Source organism: Sus scrofa, chromosome 3 (assembly GCF_054392235.1).
Source record: "Sus scrofa isolate SSC_HxYL_T2T_F1_AM1 chromosome 3, Sscrofa_HxYL_maternal_Yorkshire_Landrace_v2.0, whole genome shotgun sequence".
In the NCBI taxonomy this organism is placed as follows: Eukaryota; Metazoa; Chordata; class Mammalia; order Artiodactyla; family Suidae; genus Sus; species Sus scrofa.
The window spans coordinates 23,340,588-23,363,940 of NC_139385.1; the positions used below are offsets into that span (position 1 = coordinate 23,340,588).

The 23,353-nt window shown below is 40.8% G+C and overlaps 1 protein-coding gene across 1 annotated transcript in view; it reads right to left on the bottom strand.

Annotated features, from left to right (window-relative positions):
* Positions 1–200: 200 nt before the first annotated feature.
* Positions 201–23,353, bottom strand: part of LOC110258596 (leucine carboxyl methyltransferase 1-like) — a 42,095-nt gene continuing 18,942 nt past the window's right edge. The window contains exons 6-8 of the mRNA XM_085017266.1: positions 14,474–14,977; positions 7,180–7,242; positions 201–3,295 (exon numbers count right to left, since the gene is read on the bottom strand). Of these exons, the coding sequence (XP_084873392.1) occupies positions 14,899–14,977 (79 nt within the window). The 3' untranslated portion in view covers positions 201–3,295; positions 7,180–7,242; positions 14,474–14,898. The remainder of the gene's footprint in view (positions 3,296–7,179; positions 7,243–14,473; positions 14,978–23,353) is intronic.

Consider the following 23,353-nt stretch of genomic DNA (forward strand, 5'->3'; position numbering starts at 1 on the left):
CTTAACCACAGAGTCCAAGTTGAGCGCAACATACATTTTCACATATATTTGATCACTGTCATAGCTTCTATGGGGTTATAATCTTCTCAAGGTGTTTACCCATTTTTAAACTCAGCTATTATCCCACAGTCTTCTGTTTTTTGTTTTGTGTGTGTGTGTGTGTGTTTTGTTTTGTTTTAATTGAGTGTTAGTTTCTTATATTTTTGGGATTTGGGTCCCTTATTCAGAAGCAATATCTGCAAGTATTTCCTCCCACCCTATAGATTGCCTTTTCATTCTGTCGATTGTTAAGGAGACTATACTTTTTTGACTGGGGAATCATAGAACCTGGGCAGTGATCATTTGGCCATACATGTGTGAGTTTATTTTTAGGTCCTTGTCTTATGGATCATTGGTCTGTCTTCCTGTTTAGATGCTAGGGGTAGACTTTTTTGCTGCCATGGCTTTGCAGTGTGTTTTGAATCTGGGGATTGGGACATCTCCATTTTTATTCTTTGCTGTCAAGATCATTTTTTTATTTTGGGTTCTTTGGGGTTCTACTTGTATTTTAGGATTTTCTTTTCCAAGTCTCAAAAAATGGCATGAGGTTTTGTGAGTGGTTGCAGTTTATGTGTACTTCATTTTCAGTAGCAGAGAAATGTCGACAACATTAAACCATCCAGTCTAGGAACATGGTGTGTCGTTCCAAGCACTTGCACCTTCTTTAATTTCTTTCAGCCATGATCTGTAGTTTTCAGTGTACAAATTGTTCACTCCATAAAGGGGTGCCACTGCCTTCCTTGGGTCTTCCAGGCTCAGGGGTGAGAAGGATGTGCTCATGAAAAGAGTGACACAACCCTCTCTCCCGTCTGCCCATTCTGTCCAGCACCGGTGCCCTGAGCCATGCGCCTCTCTACTAGCAAAAAATGGGGTGCCCTTCTGGGAGTTCCTCCCAGGTCAGAGTGTTGACACTGTTGTTTGAGTGTCCCCAAGGACTCTCACAACGCCTAGCATGGGTCCAAGTGCCCAAGATAACCTGCAAATGAAAGATCCCCTCTGGATGTCCAGGTTCCCTGAATGAAGGAACAGTGAGGTGAGGGTGGTTGTTTGCCTCTTCTTCATCTTGCAAGCTCTTAGAGCTGCTCCGTCCACTGTGGTACCCACTAGCCAGAAGTGCCAGGTTATTTTTAACTTAGTTCAAATTGTGGTTAACTCAAGCAATTAAAATAATCACACACACACACACATAACACCCAATGGCTTGATCACACTAGCCATATTTCAAGTGTGCCTGTAAATGTTGGGGTTTCTAGTTAGTCAACTTGAGGGGGAGAGCTGTAATGGACCTGCGGAAGTGAGAGATTGACAGGTGCTTCTCCCAGCATCTTGCTTTCTTGAAGGTTTAAAACCATGATCAATGTCTTGCTGAAGGACTGTTGCTCCACAGAGCCCAGGGGAGATGTGAGAATCTGGAGAGGACTAGTGGGGTGCCTTGGAAGGCAGCATTAGGTGAAGGGGAAGGGGAGAAATGGGTGGGGCAACTTTTCTTATAATGTCATTGCTCATGTTTATGTTTCTGCAGAATTGATTGTGAAGAGCGTTGGTAGCAACACTGATGAAAATTCAGGTAGGAACAACACTGCCAAAGGTGAAAGCTCGGATTCAGGTTCCCCGCTGGAGGGGATCCCTTGCAGCAGATTTTGGCTTTGTTTTTAAATTCACCTATGACAGCCATAAGCTGATGGGGCACAATACTCTGAGAGTCACTTGACACTGGAGACCCAAGTTCTTGGAGGGAGTGTCTGGTGGTGGATGAGAAGTATACTCTGTCTGCACTTTCAGGATCCCATTGCTCTTTCTTCCTCATGTGAAGGCACTCCCAGGGAAGGATGGCTTGTGGAGCACATCCTCTGGGATCACGGATGTGCTTCAGCCTCCTTAAGGTCATCTCAGACTGGACAGCTCACACAAGGCTGATGTGCTGATGCACACATCATGTTTGAGAGAGGGCTCCACGTCCACCTGCCTGGGGACCCTCCCCACCAGAAGGAAGTCTAGAGGAATGTGTGAAGGGGAGGCTGGGCTTCTCTGCACACTTGCTCTCACAGACCCACACACCTGGTCTCCTGGGCTTGACCAGGCCCAGGACAGAGGCTCAGGGCAGCAGGGCCTGGGACCCCTGGTTGCCTGAGAATCCACCGCTCATCCAGGCAGCCCTGGCCCTGATCCCCACACCCCAGTCATGTGCACACCGTGTCCTCTCCTCAGGCCTGACCAGCTCTCATCCCTCCTTGTCCTTCCAAGTCTCAGGGCAAAATCCTGGCAGGCACCCTGTGTTATGTAGATGCCTGTTGCCTCATTTTGGGGCAAGGAATTTGGATATATTCCTTCACCTCTGATTGTGCTTTTATCCTCTCTGAGGAGCTGGGAAAGTCAGGGTGGTGTTGTGAGCAATAAGCTTCTGCCAGATACCTCAGGTCACCCCAGGTAATAAGGGAGTCCTGGTTGTGTGGAGGTTTTTGTCCTTCCCTCCCCCAGGTGCCAGCACAGGATCAGGCCCATCCATGCCAGGAACTCCCTGGGTGGCATGGATTGGCTAACTGCCTGGAGAGAGGCAACATAGCCATGGCCCTTCTTCCACCCTGCCCTCATTGGAGGAAGGAAATGAGCAGTAATTAGAGGAGAGAAATGAGGAAGGAGGGAGTCGGAAGCTGGGGTGCTGGAGGAAGGCCAGGGTGTGCCCTGAGGTGCATGGGGACAGAGGCAGCCTGTGTGTGAGGCAGGAAGACACAGGTCTTATTCCAAGTCACATTGAGGGAAGCAGAGGGCTGCAGCAGGATCTTGGGGATCAGAGACCTTCTCCACTGTAGATGTGAACCAGCTGAGGCCCTGGGAGGTCCATGGAGGCGAGGACAGAAAGGGGCCCGAGACTGAGCTCCCTGCAGCATCATGGTCCTGAGGTTCCATCTTGATTCTAAATCACCCCTTTCCTTTCCCATGGCCTCCCCAACCTGGTGGCTGCCCCTGGACACAGAACACTACATGGCAGATAATGAGAATTCTGACCACAACTGTCAGGGTCATAAGGTAATCTGTTTCCTCTTTCACATCTTTATGTTTTCCTCTCTTTTTGTCACCCACAGACTCTTCCTTGTAAGTCTTTACCACCTCCTCTCTCCATCCTTTTATGATACTTACCATGATGGATTTGGTCTCAGGGACTGTACTTTTCCTTCCAGACACCAAAACGCTCCCTGTTCATGCGTTTAAGAAAAACATTTGGGGGGACAGCTTCCGATGCTGATGATGAGCACACCTAGGAAGAACCAGTGTCAATGTGGCAGACCGGGGGTGCAAAGGTGAGGAGACAGATGCGCCTGTTCTCCGCAGCATGCCCAACTTTCTTTTGGTTTTTCAGAAAGCCAGACAAAACTGTGTGGCCACCCTTGAGTGTGACCACGAAGTGGAGAAAAGAGGAGGGTATTAATCCATCCAGAGGATGCCATGAGCACACCTTCCAAGCAACACATCCCCATCCCAGGAGCCCCTGAGGTTGCTAGTCAGAGGGGCACTGTAGGGCCATCAAGTGCATAACTCACTAGGGGCTCTTCCCAGTGTGTTCTTTTTGAAGAGCCCCACTGGAGTGGTCCAACATCCTCTGCAGGACCCATCCCTGCAGTGCCAATCCCCATCCCCTGAAGTTACCAGGGAGCCTCCTCCCCCCACCCCCAGGGAATCACCAGGTGATGTGAGGCAATGGAGGAGTAGCCCTGACCTGTCCAGTCTCAGGACTTCTGGGAAAAGGGTGAAGAAGACCCAGACACCTGCTGCTCTGTGAGCAGGGAACTCACCTGTCCCTGCTCTGCATCCCTATGGACTCTTCATGGTCCTGGTATCATGTTGGGAAGCTGCAGGATCCCTGCTTGCCTAGGAGGTACCTGAGCCCTTGGGGTCCCTCAGCCTCTGCAGCCCCCTTGCAAGGTCTGGGTCACCTTATGGCCCCATTTCACAATCTGCGCTGGAGCTTCTGTAGATACTATACGTGTCCAAGTCACACTAAAGCAGCATGAGGTGGCACTCCATTGCAGTGCTCATTTGGGATGGGTTGCCAGGTAGGATTTATGTTACTTCTGTTCCTTTTGTTTTTTTCTTCAATTTTGTCATTAAATAACATAAACAACTTGTTTTATTACATTTAAAAAAAGCAGTGTTGTGGAGTTGCCTTGTGGCTCAGCGGGGTAAGGCTCTGGCTTGTCCCTGCTGTCTCTGGTCACAGGTATGGCATGGGTTCCATCCCTGGCCCAGGAAATTGTGCATGCTGAGAGAGTAGCCAAAGCTTTTTTATAAATAAATAAATAAATAGCAGTATTGTCCCCAAATGATCACCTTTGTGTTACAGATTGTCAGTCCGACACCAGTGACAGCCTGGATGTGGACACCCCCAGCCTGTCTCACAACCTCCATACCATCAGGACCTCCACATAGACAAGCACAGCAGAAGCCTCACTCAATGCTCACCTCCTAGGACACCTCACTTAGTGTAATCTCTGTTGTTTAATTGTGTGTCCCTTGTTTTATCCTTTAGTTTTATCTATATGTTCTACGTGTTCAGTATTCATCTCTATGTTGTGTTTTATGAAATAAAATGTTTCTTATTAAATTTGTTATTACACTGTATTTATCTATACAGCTGCTTTTAGAATCCTGCTTTATAAAATACACACAGAGATAGAAAAGCACCCTCAGCAGAGGCAGCGCTTCATGAATTGTTGGAAGGGAGGTGCCCTAGCATCCACCAGGATCACTCCCTCCCTCACTTATCCCTCACCAAGTCTCAGTTCAGTAAGGAACTCCAAAGTTCATACTTTACACCGGTCCCATGTCAGTGGTTTGTTGTTGTTGTTGTTATTGTTCTTTTGAGGGCCACACCAGCAGCATATGGAAGTTCCCAAGCTAGTGGCTGAATCTGAGCTATAGCTGTTGGCATATGCCACAGCCACAGCAACACTGCATCCGAGCCACATCTGGGACCTATACCACAGCTCACCGCAGTGCCAGATCCTCAAACCCACCGAGAGAGGCCAGGGATTGAACGTGCATCCTCATGGATGCTAGTCAGATTCATTTCTGCTGAGCCACGATGGGAACTCCCCATGTCAGTGTCTTTCTAGGGAGTCTGTTGTCTGAAGCCTGTTCAATCCAGTGGTCATGGGGACAATAGACCCAGGATCGTTCGTGATGGCTTGGACATCAGGACTCTTGATACCCACTCGGCCTGGCTTGTAAAAAGTTCGTGATTCATCATCTGCCCCCTTGTGAATCTTAAATATGTTTCTCTATTTCCTTCCAGCACAGAGTATTTATTGGCAACAATGTTTCTGAAATTATAAGTGTTATTTCCTTATAGTTCTCCTTTTTATTCTAGATGCCCAGAGGAATTTTTTTTAAGCCCGACACTGCAGTATCATCTCTTATTAGTCATTGCAAGTAAATGATCAGTGTTCTTTTGAAAACAATTTCAAGACCGACCTTTTTAATTTTCAGAAAAATCTGCATGATACTGTTTAAAATTTGCTTTGTACCATTGGTTTTTCTCCTTCAGGTCCCTCAATCATTCATCTTTCAGATCTCTTATGACTGTCTTTTATTTCAACACATTCATCAGATATTTTACAATGTCTTGCTTGATTTATGTTCCAGGAGTTGTTTTTGTTTTGTTTCGTTTTGTTTATAGTTACTGAGAATTTCTTCCTTTTCATCCACCATTTCTGATAAGGTCTTATTTCTCACCCTGTTTCTCCTAGTTTTAACTTCATTTACAAAATGATTTTTCAGTATGTTAATTCTTTTTTGAATCCTATACCCTAACTGCTGAGTTTTTAAAATTCTGATCTCTGAAGCACTTGGATTATTTTCACTTTTTCTAATGCATTTTTTCTTCTTTACATTATTTGGTCTTTATTATTAATCACATCATCATGCATGACAAGAGGATCATCATATCCATGGAGAAGTTGATAAGCATTTGGATTGGGCTTACTTATCCCAGTTTTTTTTTTAATTGAATTTTATTTGGCCACGCCTATGGCATGTGGAGTTTCCTGGGCCAGATACCAAACTAGCACTATAATAGTGACCCAAGCAGCTGCAGTAACAATGCCAGATCATTAACCTGCTGAACCTCAAGGGAAATCCTTTTAATTGAAGTATAATTGACCGACAACACTAAGAGTTCCAGACGCAAAAATATATTTTTGATTTTGCTGTTCATTCCAAAATGATCATCACAACTAATATAGTAACCATCTGTCACAAGCCAATGTTGTTACAAAGTCACTATGTTATCTATGCTACACATTTAATCCCCATAACTCATTTATTTTTTACCTAGATTTTTGTAAGTCATTAATTTCCCTGGCATATTTCTCTCATCAGTGCACCCATATCCCCTCTTGCAACCACCTCTTTGTTTTCTGTATCTATGACTGCATTATGTGTTGTTAGGTTTGTTCACTTGTTTTGTTAGTTTCCACATATAGGTGATATCACATTGTTTGTCTTTTTCTGATATTTAACTGAGCATAATACCCTGTAGGTCCATCCATCTTGTCACAAATGGTAAGACTGCATTCATTTTTATGGCTAATAGTCCATCTGTGATATATATACATATGTGTGTATATCACAGGAGCATGGCTGGTTGTGTGTGTGTGCGTGTGTGTGTGTGTGTGTGTGTGTGTGTGTGAGAATCACATCTTCTCATGCATTCATTTATTCATAGATGCTTTGGAAAAATACCCAGAGGTGGAACAGGTGGATTTTCTGAAATTTCTATTTTCAATTTGTTTAGGAAACTCCATATTTAAAGTATATTACTTAAGATAATTATTAATTAATAATGCGTCCTACTGCATTTCACCTCATGCTGCAGATATGAGGGGTTTTTTTTTCTTCAGTGATACTAGGTTCGTTAAAGGCAGAAAAATTTTTAGGATGCCAATTTTCTCCTGATCTATTTACAGTATCTAGAAATAAGTTCTTAAAATTACTTTTTGTTAACTTTCGGTGATTATTTATAATTGCTATCTCTAGAGCAGTATTTTCTATAAGGGTGAATAATTTCATGTGACACTGAATGGAACACATAAAGAGTATAAAAGCAATTTTAATAAAACAATTTGCATTACAAAGCAAACTTACCTCCATGTTATGGACTCAACTGGGGTGACAAAGGCTGGAATGCAGAGAAAAGAGACAGAGGACCTGTGGGAATGCATAAAAGGGCAGAATTTATTACCAAGTCCAGGCTCAAATGGCTCATCACACAACAGGACAATAAAGTGAGAGGTGATACACAAATGTTGGCTAAAGAAATAGCTTTATTCAGAAAGCTAGCAGACAAACCAGTGCAAAAGGGTCCCAAAGACTTTCTACTAAAAGGGGTGAAGGTGTGGCTGGTTGTGGCCAACTTCTTGGTGCCAGAATTCTTTTTTTTTATTATTATTTTATTTTTTATTTTTTATTTTCCCACTGTACAGCAAGGGGGTCAGGTTATCCTTAGATGTATACATTACAATTACAGTTTTTCCCCCACCCTTTCTTCTGTTGCAACATGAGTATCTAGACATAGCTCTCAATGCTATTCAGCAGGATCTCCTTGTAAATCTATCCTAAGTTGTGTCTGATAAGCCCAAGCTCCCGATCCCTCCCACTCCCTCCCCCTCCCATGAGGCAGCCACAAGTCTCTTCTCCAAGTCCATGATTTTCTTTTCTGAGGAGATGTTCATTTGTGCTGGATATTAGATTCCAGTTATAAGTGATATCATATGGTATTTGTCTTTGTCTTTCTGGCTCATTTCACTCAGTATGAGATTCTCTAGTTCCATCCATGTTGCTGCAAATGGCATGATGTCATTCTTTTTTATGGCTGAGTAGTATTCCATTGTGTATATATACCACCTCTTCCGAATCCAATCATCAGTCGATGGACATTTGGATTGTTTCCATGTCCTGGCTATTGTGAAGAGTGCTGCAATGAACATGCGGGTGCATGTGTCTCTTTTAAGTAGAGTTTTGTCTGGATAGATGCCCAAGAGTGGGATTGCGGGGTCATATGGAAGTTCTATGTATAGATTTCTAAAGTATCTCCAAACTGTTCTCCATAGTGGCTGTACCAGTTGACATTCCCACCAGAAGTGCAGGAGGGTTCCCTTTTCTCCACAGCCCCTCCAGCACTTGTTATTTGTGGATTTATTAATGATGGCCATTCTGACTGGTGTGAGGTGGTATCTCATGTTGGTTTTGATTTGCATTTCTCTTATAACCAGCGATGTTGAGCATTTTTTCATGTGTTTGCTGGCCATCTGTATATCTTTGGAGAAATGTCTATTCAGGTCTTTTGCCCATTTTTCCATTGATTGATTGGCTTTTTTGCTGTTGGGTTGTATAAGTTGCTTATATATTCTAGAGATTAAGCCCTTGTCAGTTGCATCATTTGAAACTATTTTCTCCCATTCTGAAAGTTGTCTTTTTGTTTTCCTTTGGGTTTCCTTTGCTGTGCAAAAGCTTTTCAGTTTGATGAGGTCCCATGGGTTTATTTTTGCTCTAATTTCTATTGCTTTGGGAGACTGACCTGAGAAAATATTCATGATATTGATGTCAGAGAGTGTTTTGCCTATGTTTTCTTCTAGGAGTTTGATGGTGTCCTGTCATATATTTAAGTCTTTCAGCCATTTGGAGTTTATTTTTGTGCATGGTGTGAGGGTGTGTTCTAGTTTCATTGCTTTGCATGCAGCTGTCCAGGTTTCCCAGCAATGCTTGCTGAATAGACTTTCCTTTTCCCATTTCATGTTCTTGCCTCCCTTGTCAAAGATTAATTGACCATAGGTGTCAGGGTCTATTTCCGGATTCTGTCTTCTGTTCCATTGGTCTGTCTGTCTGTTTTGGTACCAGTACCACACTGTTTTGATGACTGTGGCTTTGTAGTATTTCTTGAAGTCTGGGAGAGTTATGCCTCCTGCTTGGTTTTGTTTCTCAGGATTGCTTTGGCGATTCTGGGTCTTTTGTGGTTCCATATAAATGTTTGGATTGTTTGTTCTAGTTCTGTGAAAAATGTCATGGGTCATTTGATAGGGATTGCATTGAATTTGTAGATTGCTTTGGGTAGTATGGCCATTTTTACAATATTGATTTTTTCCAATCTAGGAACATGGAATATCTTTCCATTTCTTTACATCTTCTTTGATTTCTTTGATTAAAGTTTTCTAGTTCTCGGCATATAGGTCCTTTACCTCTTTGGTCAGGTGTATTCCGAGGTATTTGATTTTGTGAGGTACAATTTTAAAAGGTATCGTATTTTTGTATTCCTTTTCTAATGTTTCATTGCTGGTATACAGAAATGCAACCGACTTCTGAATGTTAATCTTATATCCTGCCACGTTGCTGAATTTATTAATCAGTTCAAGGAGTTTTGGGGTTGAGTCCTTAGGGTTTTCTAGGTATAGTATCATGTCATCTGCATACAGTGACAGTTTGATCTCTTCTCTTCCTATATGGATGCCTTTTATTTCTTTTGTTTGTCTAATTGCTGTGGCTAAGACTTCCAAAACGATGTTGAAGAGCAGAGGTGAGAGTGGGCATCCCTGTCTTGTTCCAGATTTGAGTGAGAAGGCTTTCAGTTTTTCCCCATTGAGTATTATATTTGCTGTTGGTTTATCATAAAAGGCTTTGATTATATTCAGGAATGTTCCCTCTATACCCACTTTGGCGAGGGTCTTGATCATGAATGGATGTTGGACTTTGTCAAATGCTTTTTCTGCATCTATTGAGATGATCATATGATTTTTGACTTTTTTTTGTTAACGTGATGAATGATGCTGATTGATTTGCGTATGTTGAACCATCCTTGGGAACCTGGGATGACCCCAACCTGGTCATGGTGTATAATTTTTTTGGTATGCTGTTGGATTCGGTTGGCTATGATTTTGTTGAGAATTTTTGCATCTATATTCATCAATGATATTGGCTGATAGTTTTCTTTTTTGGTGGTATCTCTGCCTGGTTTTGGAATGAGGGTGATGGTGGCCTCATAGAATGTCTTTGGGAGTATTCCTTCTTCTTCAACCTTTTGAAAGTGTTTAAGGAGGATGGGCACCAATTCCTCTTTATAAGTTTGATAAAATTCACCTGTGAAGCCATCTGGTCCTGGACTTTTATTTGTAGGGAGTGATTTTATGACCTCTTCAATTTCATTTCTAGTGATCGGTCTGTTCAGTTGGTCTGTTTCTGCTTGATTCAGTTTTGGCAGGCTGTAAGATTCTGGAAAATTGTCCATTTCTTCCAGATTGTCAAACTTGTTGCCATATAATTGTTCATAGTATTCTCTTATGGTTTTTTGTATTTCTGCTGTATCCGTTGTGATTTCTCCTTTTTCATTTATAATTTTGGTGATTTGGGTTCTTTCTCTCCTCTTTTGAGTGAGTCTGGCCAGGGGTTTGTCAATTTTGTTCACCTTTTCAAAGAACCAGCTCTTGGTTTTATTAATTTTCTCTATTGTTTTTTGAGTCTCTATTTTATTGATTTCTTCTTTGATCTTTATAATTTCCTTCCTTCTGCTGACTTTAGGACTTTTTTGTTCTTCTTTTTCTAACTCGTTTAGGTGAAGGGTGGTCAATTTGGGATCTTTCTTCTTTTTTGCGAAAGGCCTGTATTGCTATGAATTTCCCTCTGAACACTGCCTTCGCAGCATCCCATAGATTTTGAGAGGTTGTGTCTTGATTATCATTTGTTTCAAGGTAGTTTTTAATTTCCTTCTTGATTTACTCATTGACCCCTTGGCTTTTTAGTAGCATGTTGTTTAGTCTCCATGGAGTAGGTTTTTTCTCTTTGCTTTTCCCATGGTTGATTTCTAATTTCATGGCATTGTGGTCAGAGAAGATACTTGAGATAATTTCTACGCTCCTAAATTTATTGAGATTCGCTTTGTGTCCCAATATGTGGTCGATTCTTGAGAATGTTCCATGAGCATTTGAGAAGAATGTGTATTCTGCTTTTTTTGGATGTAGTGTCCTGAAGATATCAATGAAGTCTAACTTTTCTATTGTTTCCTTTAGGATCTCTGTTGCTTTATTGGTTTTCTGTCTAGAGGATCTGTCCATTGATGTGAGGGGGGTATTTAGGTCTCCTACTATGATTGTATTCTCATCAATATCTCCCTTTATGTCTGTTAATATTTGTTGTATGTATCTGGGTGCTCCTATATTTGGGGCATATATGTTGATGATAGTAACATCCTCTCCTTGGATGGATCCCTTAATCATTAAGTAGTGTCCTTCTTTGTCTTTATGTCTTTTGTTTTAAAGTCTATTTTGTCTGATATGAGCGTTGTGACTCCTGCTTTTCTGTCATGTCTATTGGCATGAAATATTTTTCCCCACCCTTTCACTTTCAATCTATATGTATCCTTTGTCCTAAGGTGAGTTTCTTGTAGGCAGCGTATTGAAGGTTTTTGCCTTTTTATCCACTCCGCCACTCTGTGTCTTTTGATTGGGGCATTCAGCCCATTGACATTTAAGGTGATAATTGATAGATGATTATTTATTGCCATTTGAACCTCATGTTCCAGTTGATTCTATGGTTCTCCATTCTTCCTTTCTTTCTTTTTTTTTTTTTTTTTTTTTTTTTGGTTGGATGGTCTCCTGTTATTATCTGCTTGAGTGTATTTTTTTTCCATTTTTTTGCAAATGCAATATTTGGTTTTGGCTTGTGGTTGCCCTGTTTTTTAAGTATGCTAATCCCTTCCCATAATTGTGTGTTTTAGCCTGATGGTCCTGTAAGTTCAAACACTTCATTACTATATTAAAATTAAGAAGAGAGGGATACAAACAAAAAGGGTTATTTACCTCCTGACATCCCTTGCCCACATTTTATGGTTTTGATGACTCTTTTTTTTTCTTTTTAATTTTATTTTGTTTGAAGCATGTTCATGATTAAATCTGTATGCTGGCTTATTTGAGTGACTGCTCTCTGATTGCGGTTTCCTCAGTCCTAGTTCTTCCTCTTCTTTTTTTTTTTCTTTTCTTTTTTCTCTTCCCTTTCCTTCCTTTCTCTTTGGTTTAGAGAAGCCCTTTCAATATTTCCTTTAACCTGGGTTTTGTGTTGCTGTATTCTTTAAGTTTTTGTTTGTTGGGAAAAACTTTTATTTCCCCTTCTATTTTAAATGATATTCTTGCTGGATAGAGTAATCTAGGTTGCATATTTTTTCCTTTTAGCACTTTAAATATCTCTTGCCATTCCCTCCTGGACTGGACTGTTTCTGTAGAGAAATCAGCTGATATTCTTATGGGGGTTCCCTTGTAGGTAACTTTCTGTTTTTCTCTTGCTGCCTTTAGGATCCTCTCTTTATCACTAACTTTTGCCACTTTTATTATGATGTGTCTTGGTGTGGGTCTGTTTGGGTTCAGTTTGTTTGGGGCCCTCTGTGCTTCTTGTATCTTGAACCCAGTATCCTTTAGATTTGGGAAGTTTCCATCGATAATTTCTTCAAATATTTTTTCCATCCCCTTATCTTTTTCTACTCCTTCTGGAATTCCTATTATGTGTAGATTGGCCTGCTTTATATTATCCCATAGGTCTTTTATATTGCTTTCCAGTTTTTTGATTCGGTTTTCTGTCTATTGACCAGATTGAGTGATTTCCATTATTCTATCTTCCATATCACTGATTCGTTCTTCTGCATTATTCATTCTGGTTTTTACTGCCCCTAGTTCAGTTTGCATCTCTGCAAATGAATGTTCTAGTTTTTCTTGGCTCCTCCTTATATTTTCTAGTTCCTTTCTGAGGGTATCTGCATTACTGTTCATATCTTCTCTTAATTCCTTCAGTAGTTTCACTATTTCTCTTTTGAACTCCAGGTCTGTCTGACTGCAGAGATGTGTTTCATTGCTGACTGTTTTAGGTGAGTTCTCCTGTTGGTTTGACTGGGGGTGGTTTCTCAGCTTCTCCATCTTGCTTGTTGTTTCCTTTCTCCTGAGGGAGTTGTACTCTCCGTTATCGGGCAGTGTTTGCCTTGTCACTGCCGTGGAATATTTCCTGAGGGCTGGCGTTGTTGGTCAATCTTTTTTGAGGCAGTGTGGCTTTTCTGGAGAGTTGATGGGGCTAACAGTGTTTCTTTGAAGCAAAGGAGGGCTTCCTGAGGGCAGACAGGACTGGGAGGTCCACACCACGATGGTAGCAGATTTCACTTGGTCATGCAGAGCTTGGTCTGGTGTTTTTAGGCTGTGGGGTTCTTGCAGGGGGTTGGCGGTGTTGGGCAGCTGTTCCTCAGGAGTGCAGCACCCCCTGGGGGCTGGAGCAGCTATCTGGGTCACTGAGAACCTAAGAGGCTCTTCCCTAGGGCTGCCTGACTCAGAAGGATGGCCTGAGAATGTAGGCGGATCTTTTCACAGTCTGGCTGAGCTTGTTGCAGCTTTTCTGGGCTGCAGGGGCTCTTCCAGGGGGCTGGTGGTGCTGAGCAGTTACTTCACGGGAGTGGGGCACCCCCTGGGGGCTTGGGCGGGTAGCAGGGCCGTTGGAGACCCAAGAGGCTCTTCCCCGGAAGAGCCCGACTCAGAAAAACCGTCTGAGATCTTTTCCCGACTCGGCCAGGCTTGTTGCAGCTTTTCTGGGCTGCAGGGGGTCCTGCCTGGAGCTGGCAGTCCTATGCAGCTGGTCCACCAGAGCATCCCCTGGGGGCTTGGGCGGGTAGCAGGGCCGTTGGAAACCCAAGAGGCTCCTCCCCGGGGCAGCCCGACTCAGAAAAACCGTCCGAGAATTAGGCCAATCTATTCACAGCCTGGCTAAGCTTGTTCTAGCTTTTCTGGGCTGCAGGCCTTTTCTCGGGGGCTGGTGGTGTTTGGTGCTGCTCTGCGGAAGTGTAGCCCCTCCAAAAGGCAAGCAGGCCTGTGCAGGGACAGCCCCTGCGGTGGTAGGCTTCAGGCAATTGTTGAGGCCAGCCCTCCTGGATGGCAGGCAGCCCCGGTCCGGTGAGAGCGTAGGGTGTGGCGGGGGTGGGGGGAGGGGATGCACTGGGAAGCACAGCTTTCAGCTAGCTAGTGGGCCTGTAAGCTTGCTGTGGCATGGGGGGTATTCTATGGGGACCCACCCCTTCTTCTCTCCCCTCCCCAGCACAGGTGCAGACCAGGCTCTTCTCCCAGGTTCCCTCTGATGCGGCTTTCCACTTGCCCGCTCCTAGAGTATTGTTCCCTTCCTCTGCGACAGCTTTGTTTTCTAGTCTCCCAGGCAGTCTCTGCCCCGTCAAATGGTTTCTAGACCTCCCAAGCAGTTTCCGCTCTGCCCCGCCCCCCCAGCCCGGGGACTAACCTCTGGAGCTGAGGTATCGGTGCCCAGCCCCCACCCAGGAGTTCCCCGGCCCTTTCTCGGGGACTAACCTTCGGAGGCGAGGTCTCGGTGCCCAGCCCCCACCCAGGCGTCCCCCGGCCCTTTCCCGGGGACTAACCTCTGGAGCCGAGGATTCGGTGCCCAGCCCCCACCCAGGCGTCTCAATTTTTGGTGACTGTGCCCATAGTTCAGATGGTCCGTTGGGTTCTTGATCGGCTTTTCCGTACTCCAACTTACTGCTACACTCTTCTCTGCATCTGAAGATTCCTCTGGTTCATTTGATCTTTCCCCCGGTAGGTGACTTTCCAGGGTGCGGGATCCCTTTCTCCTCCGCAATTCCCTTTCAGGAGCGCCCTTCCCGCTGGGATTCACCTTCTCTCACTCTCCTCTTTTCTCCCGTTCTGCCCAATAATGTCACGAACTTCTTGCCATTATTGGAGTTTAGGTTCCTCTGCCAACAATTGGTTGCTGTTCTGTGCGAGTCATTTATTCTGTAGATGTGCTTTTTTAGTTGTGTTTGTGGGAGAGGGCGAGCGTGTCCCCCTACTCCTCCGCCATCTTGTCCTCTCTCCCAGAATTCTTTGTTCTTGCAGCTGTCCATGTAGGTCTGGTCACAATGGTTCTGTGAACATCCAAAAAGACAAAGGTTATTCTCTGCAACTTTTTCTCTGTGAATGGAAAAGTGTTACATACCTTCACAGATCAGAGCCTTGAGAATGGACTATCCTGTGTATTTCTCATTTTCAGCAACATACTTTTATAAGAGGTGCAGGGCCAGCATGACTAAACACAGACAAGTGAGCACAGAGGTTAGGGCTAAAGGAATAGATTTAACAGAGAGTCAGGTTTGTTCTTCCTGGTTACATCTTTTCTGCAATGGCAGAAAAGAAACACTTAGTTGTCCCAAGAAGAAAAAGAGATTGCTCTAGGGTTTGGTGGGAAGAGGATTTTCCCCAATATCTGAGATTTAATCCCAAGGAAAATAAACCTATAATTATGTGTTCATTCTGACTCTGTTTCTTCTTTGAAGAAAAAATACTTAATTTGTACGGCTGATGCCAAGGAAATTGTATTTGCTCAGATATAACCAAGTGATTTGCAGACTTTTTTTTTTTTTTTTTTGTCTTTTGCTGGGCTGCACCCAAGACATGGGGAGGTTCCCAGGGTAGGGGTCCAATCAGCTGTAGCCTCCAGCCTATACCACAGCCACAGCAATGTGGGATCTGAGCCGAGTCTGCAACCTACACCATACCTCATGGCAAGGCCAGATGCTTAACCCACTGAGGCCAGGGTTCAAACCTGCAACCTCAAGGTTCCTAGTTGGATTTGTTAACCACTGAGCCACGACAAGAACTCCCAGATTTGCAGACTTCTTGAAAATGAACTGTATTGTCATCTTGTTACCCAAGCTGATATGGCCATGACATTATATTTTCAAAGAAGAAATACAAAATATGCACAAAATGTTCATAGGTAAAAAAAATTATGAACAATTTTTGGACTTTATTTAGTTAAGCCTTCAAACTTTACTCTGAGAGATTGACTGAAACTACTGTTAAAGCTGTATGTGTGATGATTTTAGTACTGACTGAGATGACTACCTCATTAATGTAAGGTCACAGTAAGTTCTTCTGAGGGGGGAGGATGTGTATGTGTGAGTGAAAAGACCCTCTACCTATCTGGAAATGGGTTATAACCACGAATGCAGAGACATTCTTTAAGGGTGTTGTTTGGCCTGTGATCTAATGCCTTTTTGAGAAAGGTATCCATAGATATATTAAACGTCATAGCTCTGTTGATGTATGTCTTTGCCGCCGATGTTTAGCACCTTGGAGGCACTTCTCCACTTCTCAGTGGGCATCAGGGGTGAGCAGCCTGCTTTGCCTGGATCTTGCTCTCATCAGTTGCGGCAGGGCCTCATTTCTGTCTCTCATGGTTGGTTATACTTCACTCTGCCCTGTGATTCCCACAGTCCTCAATGTCCTCACTACTGTCGTACTTGGCATATGACTTCTAACCTTTCCCTCTACTCTTTTAGCAAAAAGGCATTAGGTCATGGACCACTTGTCCTCAGGGCTGAGTTTTAACATCTGTCCTGAAGGACTATATTGAGAGAAAACAAGGAGCACTTGGTCCACAAGGGTTTTCTCTTGCTTTCTCCTGAGTCCTAGTATATACTGTAATAGTCATCACAAGCCCCATTTTTGCTTTCTATCATGAAACTTTCCAAGGACTAAAAAATATTAAATGGTTGCATATTAAATAAATAAACCCTTCTTTCTCAAGGTTAATAAGCCTTACAATAGAAACATATTTTTATGATTACTATCCTTTCATCAAATCTTGAATATCACTAAATCATATTTTTGGAAGGAAATTCCTCATAGCTTATCACATTTTCATGCTTTCATTAGAGGAGTTTATTGATGTTTAAGTGATCCTACTAAAAATAATTTACTTTGGTTTGGTTTAAAGAATATTTCTGTGGTTTTCTCCATGGTTTGTATAAATATATTACTAATATCTTTGTCTACAATGACATAATGCATTTTTATATTTAATACCACTTCTTAAGCAGAAGTTTCTGTATGACTTTCTCTGAAAATTGATTAATATTCTTCAGCTAGGAACATGGCCCTTTTCCAATAGAAATATATTGAGAACTTTAATGGATTTTGAGGAGCATGGTGATGTATCATGGATCATATGTGATTAGAAGCAAGAAGGAAAAGAAACTGCTTATGCCTTGGTTTCTTTTAGTCTCTTAGTGTTGGCATAAATTCTTCAGACTGTACACTCATCTTCACCACTCCTCCTTACATATGTGTTTGGCTGATTTGATAGAAGAATCTGAATTTGTTTCATGAAGACCAGGATAATTTGCTGCCTAGTTCGTTCTGCGATAAGCTCTATTAAAGATCACATTCAGTGAAGTGCAAACTTCTCAGGAGGAGAAGTTAGATAAAGAAAAGAGACAAAGTATAAAAGGTAAGGAAAAGGAAAGTGGGAGGAAAATAAATGGAAAAAATGACGAGATATTTCACGTATGGTAAAACATACCAAATTATTCATTTTTAAATTCATCATAAATTTTTGCCAAAATATTTGTCTACATAGTTTAATTATCCATTTAGTAAATATCAATGGCATATACAAAATGGCACAAAACTGATTTTCTTTGTTTTCCTGATTAGCTGGAAGAAAAAAATTCCATGTTAATTACACCACAGAATCTTGAGTTATCAGTTAAACATGGGGAAAACACTCAAAATTAGGAAGTTTTTATTGAAATAAAAATACTTAAATAAGTTCACAGATTCAAAAGAGTTGTGTGATGGATTAAAAATTTATAATATAAATGACTCTTTCATATCAGAATCAAAAAAGCTCAGAATCTAAGTCCCATAGTAATCTATTTTAGGAATTTGAAAACGGGGGCCTGTGGACCAAATCTTGTCTGTCACCTGTTCTTTTGTTAAAGTTTATTGTGACACAAACTTTCACATTTGTTTACATGTCTCTGTACCATCTGTGGCTGATTTTGTGCTACAAATATTGAGGTTATTAGTTGTCACACAGACTGATCCACAAAGGCAAAACTATTTATTATTTGACTCTATAAACAGTTTATTGACTTCCTTGTTTATTTAAAACTGTTTAAATATTATTCTAGTTTCAACCTGAATCTTCTAAAAATTTTTTGCAGTTTTTCCTGCCCATACTGTTCTTTGTTTCTGTAGAATGTTGTTAAAATTATAGATATATCCATACCATCCACTGCTTACTTTTTCTTTTTTACAACTATATTTCAAGCACTTATTGTATGAAGTGAAAGAATACTTATTTGATATTCCTTATTGTAAAGACAATGTCACTGAAAAATGCTTTTGTCCATACATCAATATCTACTTATAGAAGCAAGTATATATGATCCATTAGATTATATCCTCAATTCATAAAAAGTGTCATTAGACAAAAGCATCATTTTTAATTTTTCCATATATACTCCCATGATTATGTTTCTCATTTGTGTTCATTAACTGAAATCCAAAGACAAAACGTCTTTAAACATACACTATATATCATTGCTGATACATTAACCAACTAATGGCAATCTATTCACTAGGGGTGTACACTAGAACTCCTAATTTTGATTAATTGAATACATGTGGAAGGGTCTTCAAGCAAACAGCTAACATCTTGATTTTATAGATAAACTTGAAGAAAAACAATGTCATAAATTGTGAGATGGATAATACATATTTTGTGAGAAGACAATGTATGCTCATAGTAAGATTCAAGCAATAAATGAAGTATAAGAAGAAAAGAATTCTGCAAACCCAGCAATGAGATAACCACTATCAATATTTGTTGAGACTCATTCAATCCCAAAAGTGCACAATTCAAAAGATAAGGACATGTTGAAATTTCATAAAATAAACCCACCCTTACATCATCAGAATACAGATGCAGAAATTAACATCAATATACCTCAAAAGACCCTAAATTAAGTCTCCTACTAGTTAATATCTCCCAAGGAAAACAACAACCCTGGATTCAGTCAACACAAATTTGTTTTGCCTGTCTTGGAACTTTAGGTAATGGCTTCGTGAAGAATATGCTTTCTTTATATTTGGCTTCTTTCACTAAACATTGTATTTTTGAGATTTATCAATCTGGTTGCATACCAAGTTTGTAAAACCTCATTGCTGTACAGTGTTCCATTATCTGAATAAACTATAACTGGTTTATCTCTTCTACTCAGGAGAAGCATTTAGAGAGTTTCCAATACATACAACAAATATTAACAGACATAAAGGGAGAAATTGATGGGAGTACAATCATAGCAGGAGACTTTAATACCCTGCTCACATCAATGGACAGATCCTCTAGACAGAAAACCAGTAAAGCAACAGAGATCCTAAAGGAAACAATAGAAAAGATAGACTTAATTGACATCTACAGGACACTACATCCAAAAAAATCAGAATACACATTCTTATCAAGTGCACTTGGAACATTCTCAAGAATCAACCACATATTGGGACACAAAGCTAACCTCAACAAATTTAGAAGCATAGAAGTTATTTCAAGTATCTCCTCTGACCACAATGGCATGAAACTAGAAATCAACCACAGGAAAAGAAATGAGAAAAAACCTACTCCATGGAGACTAAACAACATGCTACTAAAAAACCAATGGGTCAATGAGGGAGTCAAGAAGGAAATTAAAAAATACCTGGAGACAAATGATAATGAAGACACAACCTCTCAAAATCTCTGGCACACTGCAAAAGCAGTGCTCAGAGGGAAATTCATAGCAATACAGGCCTTCCTCAAAAAAGAAGAAAGATCTCAAATTGACAACTTAACCCTCCACCTAAACGAATTAGAAAAAGAAGAACAAAAAAGACCTAAAGTCAGCTGAAGGAAGGAAATTATAAAGATCAAAGAGGAAATCAATAAAACAGAGATTCAAAAAACAATAGGGAAAATTAATAAAACCTAGAGCTGGTTCTTTGAAAAGGTAAACAAAATTGACAAACCCCTGGCTAGCCTCACTAAGAAGAGGAGAGAAAGAACCCAAATAAACAAAATTAGAAATAAAAAAGGAGAAATCACAACGGATACTGCAGAAATACAAAAAAACCATATGAGAATACTATGAACAACTATATGCCACCAAATTTGACAATCTGGAAGAAATGGACAACTTTCTAGAAACTTATAGCCTCCCAAAAGTAAATCAAGAAGAAACAGACCAACTGAACAGACCAATTACTAGAAATGAAATTGAATACATCATAAAAACACTCCCTACAAATAAAACCCAAGGACCAGATGGCTACACAGGTGAATTCTACCAAACATGCAAAGAGGATCTGGTGCCCATCCTCCTTAACCTTTTTCGAAAGGATGAAGAAGAACACTCCCAAAGACATTCTATGATGCCACCATCACCTTAATTCCAAAACCAGACAAAGATACCACCAAAAAAGTAAACTAGAAGCCAGTGTATTTGATGAATATAGATGCAAAAATTCTCAACAATATTTTAGCCAACCAAATCTAACAACATATCAAAAGGATCGTACACCATGATGTAGGGTTCATCCCAGGTTCACAAGGATGGTTCAACATATGCAAATCAATCAACATCATATACCACATTAACAAAAGAAAAGTCAAAAACCATATGATCATCTCAATAGATGCAGAAAAAGCATTTGACAAAGTCCAACATCCATTCATGATCCAGACTCTTGCCAAAGTGAGTATAGAGGGAACATTCCTGAACATGATCAAAGCCATTTATGACAAACCCACAGCAAATATAATACTCAATGGAGAAAAACTGAAAGCCTTCTCACTCAAATCTGGAACAAGACAGGGATGCCCACTCTCACCTCTGCTCTTCAACATCGTTTTGGAAGTCTTAGCCACAGCAATTAGACAAACAAAAGAAATAAAAGGCATCCAAAGAGGAAGAGAAGAGAGAAAACTGTCACTGTATGCAGACAACATGATACTACACATAGAAAACCCTAAGGACTCAACCCAAAAACTACTTGAACTGATTAATAAATTTAGCAAAGTAACAGGATATAAGATTAACATTCAGAAATCAGTCACATTTCTATATACCAACAATGAAATATTAGAAAAGGAATACAAAAATACGATACCTTTTAAAATTGCAACTCAAAAAAATCAAATACCTCGGAATACACCTGGCCAAGGAGGGAAAGGACTTATATGCCAAGAACCATAAAACTTTAATTAAAGAAATTAAAGAAGATGTAAAGAAATGGAAAGATATTCCATGTTCATGGATTGGGAAAATCAATATTGTAAAAATGGCCATACTACCCAAAGCAATCTACAGATTCAATGCAATCCCTATCAAATGACCCATGACATTTTTCACAGAACTAGAACAAACAATCCAAACATTTATATGGAACCACAAAAGACCCAGAATCACCAAAGCAATCCTGAGAAACAAAAACCAAGCAGGAGGCATAACTCTCCCAGACTTCAAGCAACATTACAAAGCCACAGTCATCAAAACAGTGTGGTACTGGTATCAAAACAGACAGACAGACCAGTGGAACAGAATAGAGAACCCAGAAATAAACCCCAACACATATGGTCAATTAATCTTTGACAAGGGAGGCAAGAACATAAAATGGGAAAAAGAAAGTCTATTCAGCAAGCATTGCTGGACAATCTGGACAGCTGCATGCAAAGCAATGAAATTAGAACACGCCCTCACACCATGCACAAAAATAAATTCAAAATGGCTGAAAGACTTAAATAGAAGACAAGACACCATCAAACTCCTAGAAGAAAACATAGGCAAAACATTCTCTGACATCAACCTCATGAATATTTTCTCAGGTCAGTCTCCCCAGGCAATAGAAGTAAGAGCAGAAATAAACCCATGAGACCTAATCAAGCTGAAAAGCTTTTGCAGAGCAAAGGAAACCTAAAAGAAAACAAAAAGACAACTTTCAGAATGGGAGAAAATAGTTTCAAATGATATAACCGACTAGGGCTTAATCTCTAGAGTATATAAACAACTTATACAACCCAACATCAAAAAGTCAATCAATCAATGGAAAAATGGGCAAAAGACCTGAATAGACATTTCTCCAAAGAAGATATACAGATGGCCAGCAAACACATGAGAAAATTCTCAACATCACTGATTATAAGAGAAATGCAAATCAAAACCAACATGAGATACCACCTCACACCAGTCAGAATGGCCATCATTAATAAATCCACAAATAACAAGTGCTGGAGGGGTTGTGGAGAAAAGGGAACCCTCCTGCACTGTTGGTGGGAATGTAAACTGGTACAGTCACTATGGAGAACAGTTTGGAGATACCTTAGAAATGTATACATAGAACTTCCATATTGCTGGAGGCCCGCTCTGGCGGCCAGGGAGCGTACACTTTTTCCTGAAGAAGATGGACGGACATTGGCTTTTGCATCGGAGACAGCCTCTTTGTCTCTTCTTTCAGGGCGCTGGACTACTCAAACTTTATTGGCAACAGTGGTTGATTATATAGATAGTTTTTCACTACAGATTACATTACAGTGTTAAAGTATATTGGTTAACTATCACATGGTATAGCAGCTGTGCATCCTGTTTTAAGATCTCGACCTTAAGTAAACTTAGTGAGTACTTTGAAGAGGCCATAAAACACAAGAATTTAGCATTTACAAACTTTGTTTGTAGACTGGTGTTTATCTTCAAAGCGTTATGGCAGGGAGACAGTGTGAGTAAATATAAACCAACTTAATTAAACTAGCTATCACTAAAAAGCTTTTAAAATCAAAGACAAAACTCACAGCTACGTTTTTTGGATAAGATATGGCTAACTTCTATGGACCTCATTAAAATCCTAACTCTAAAGTTACTATATAACTAGTTAATAGATAAACACTATGTTTTAACTAAGTTGGATTTAAATAGGGGAAAAGTCCTTCAGGATGAAATTTTTATTATACTATTGTTACAAATCACCACAGGACAATAAGAATGGGAAATAAAAATAATAAGTAAATAATCAGGAAAGACTGAGAAAAACTGAATAGCAAATAAAACAGCAGGAAAGACTAGGTTACTCGAGAAACAATCCATGTTCTCCAATGCAAACATGGAAACTGTTTTCCCAGGAAAGCCCCAAATCTTCCCCATCAACATCAAAGTGAGAGCTGAGTAACCTGAGGCCTGCCCTCGGCTTGTACCATGCAGGTAGGCTTTTATCCTGACCAGAGGCCCACCTTCGGCATGCACCGTTCAGGTGAGTTTTTTTCCTGACCAGAAGCCCACCTTCAGCTTGTACTGTTCAGGTGAGCTCCCTTTCTTGGTTAAGAACCTGCCTTCAGGTTTTTCTGCCATCAGGCAAGGTCCTTGTTTTGAGTCCCTGCATTTTCTCAGCTCCTCACAATCCCACTCTTGGGCATATATCCAGACAAAACTCTA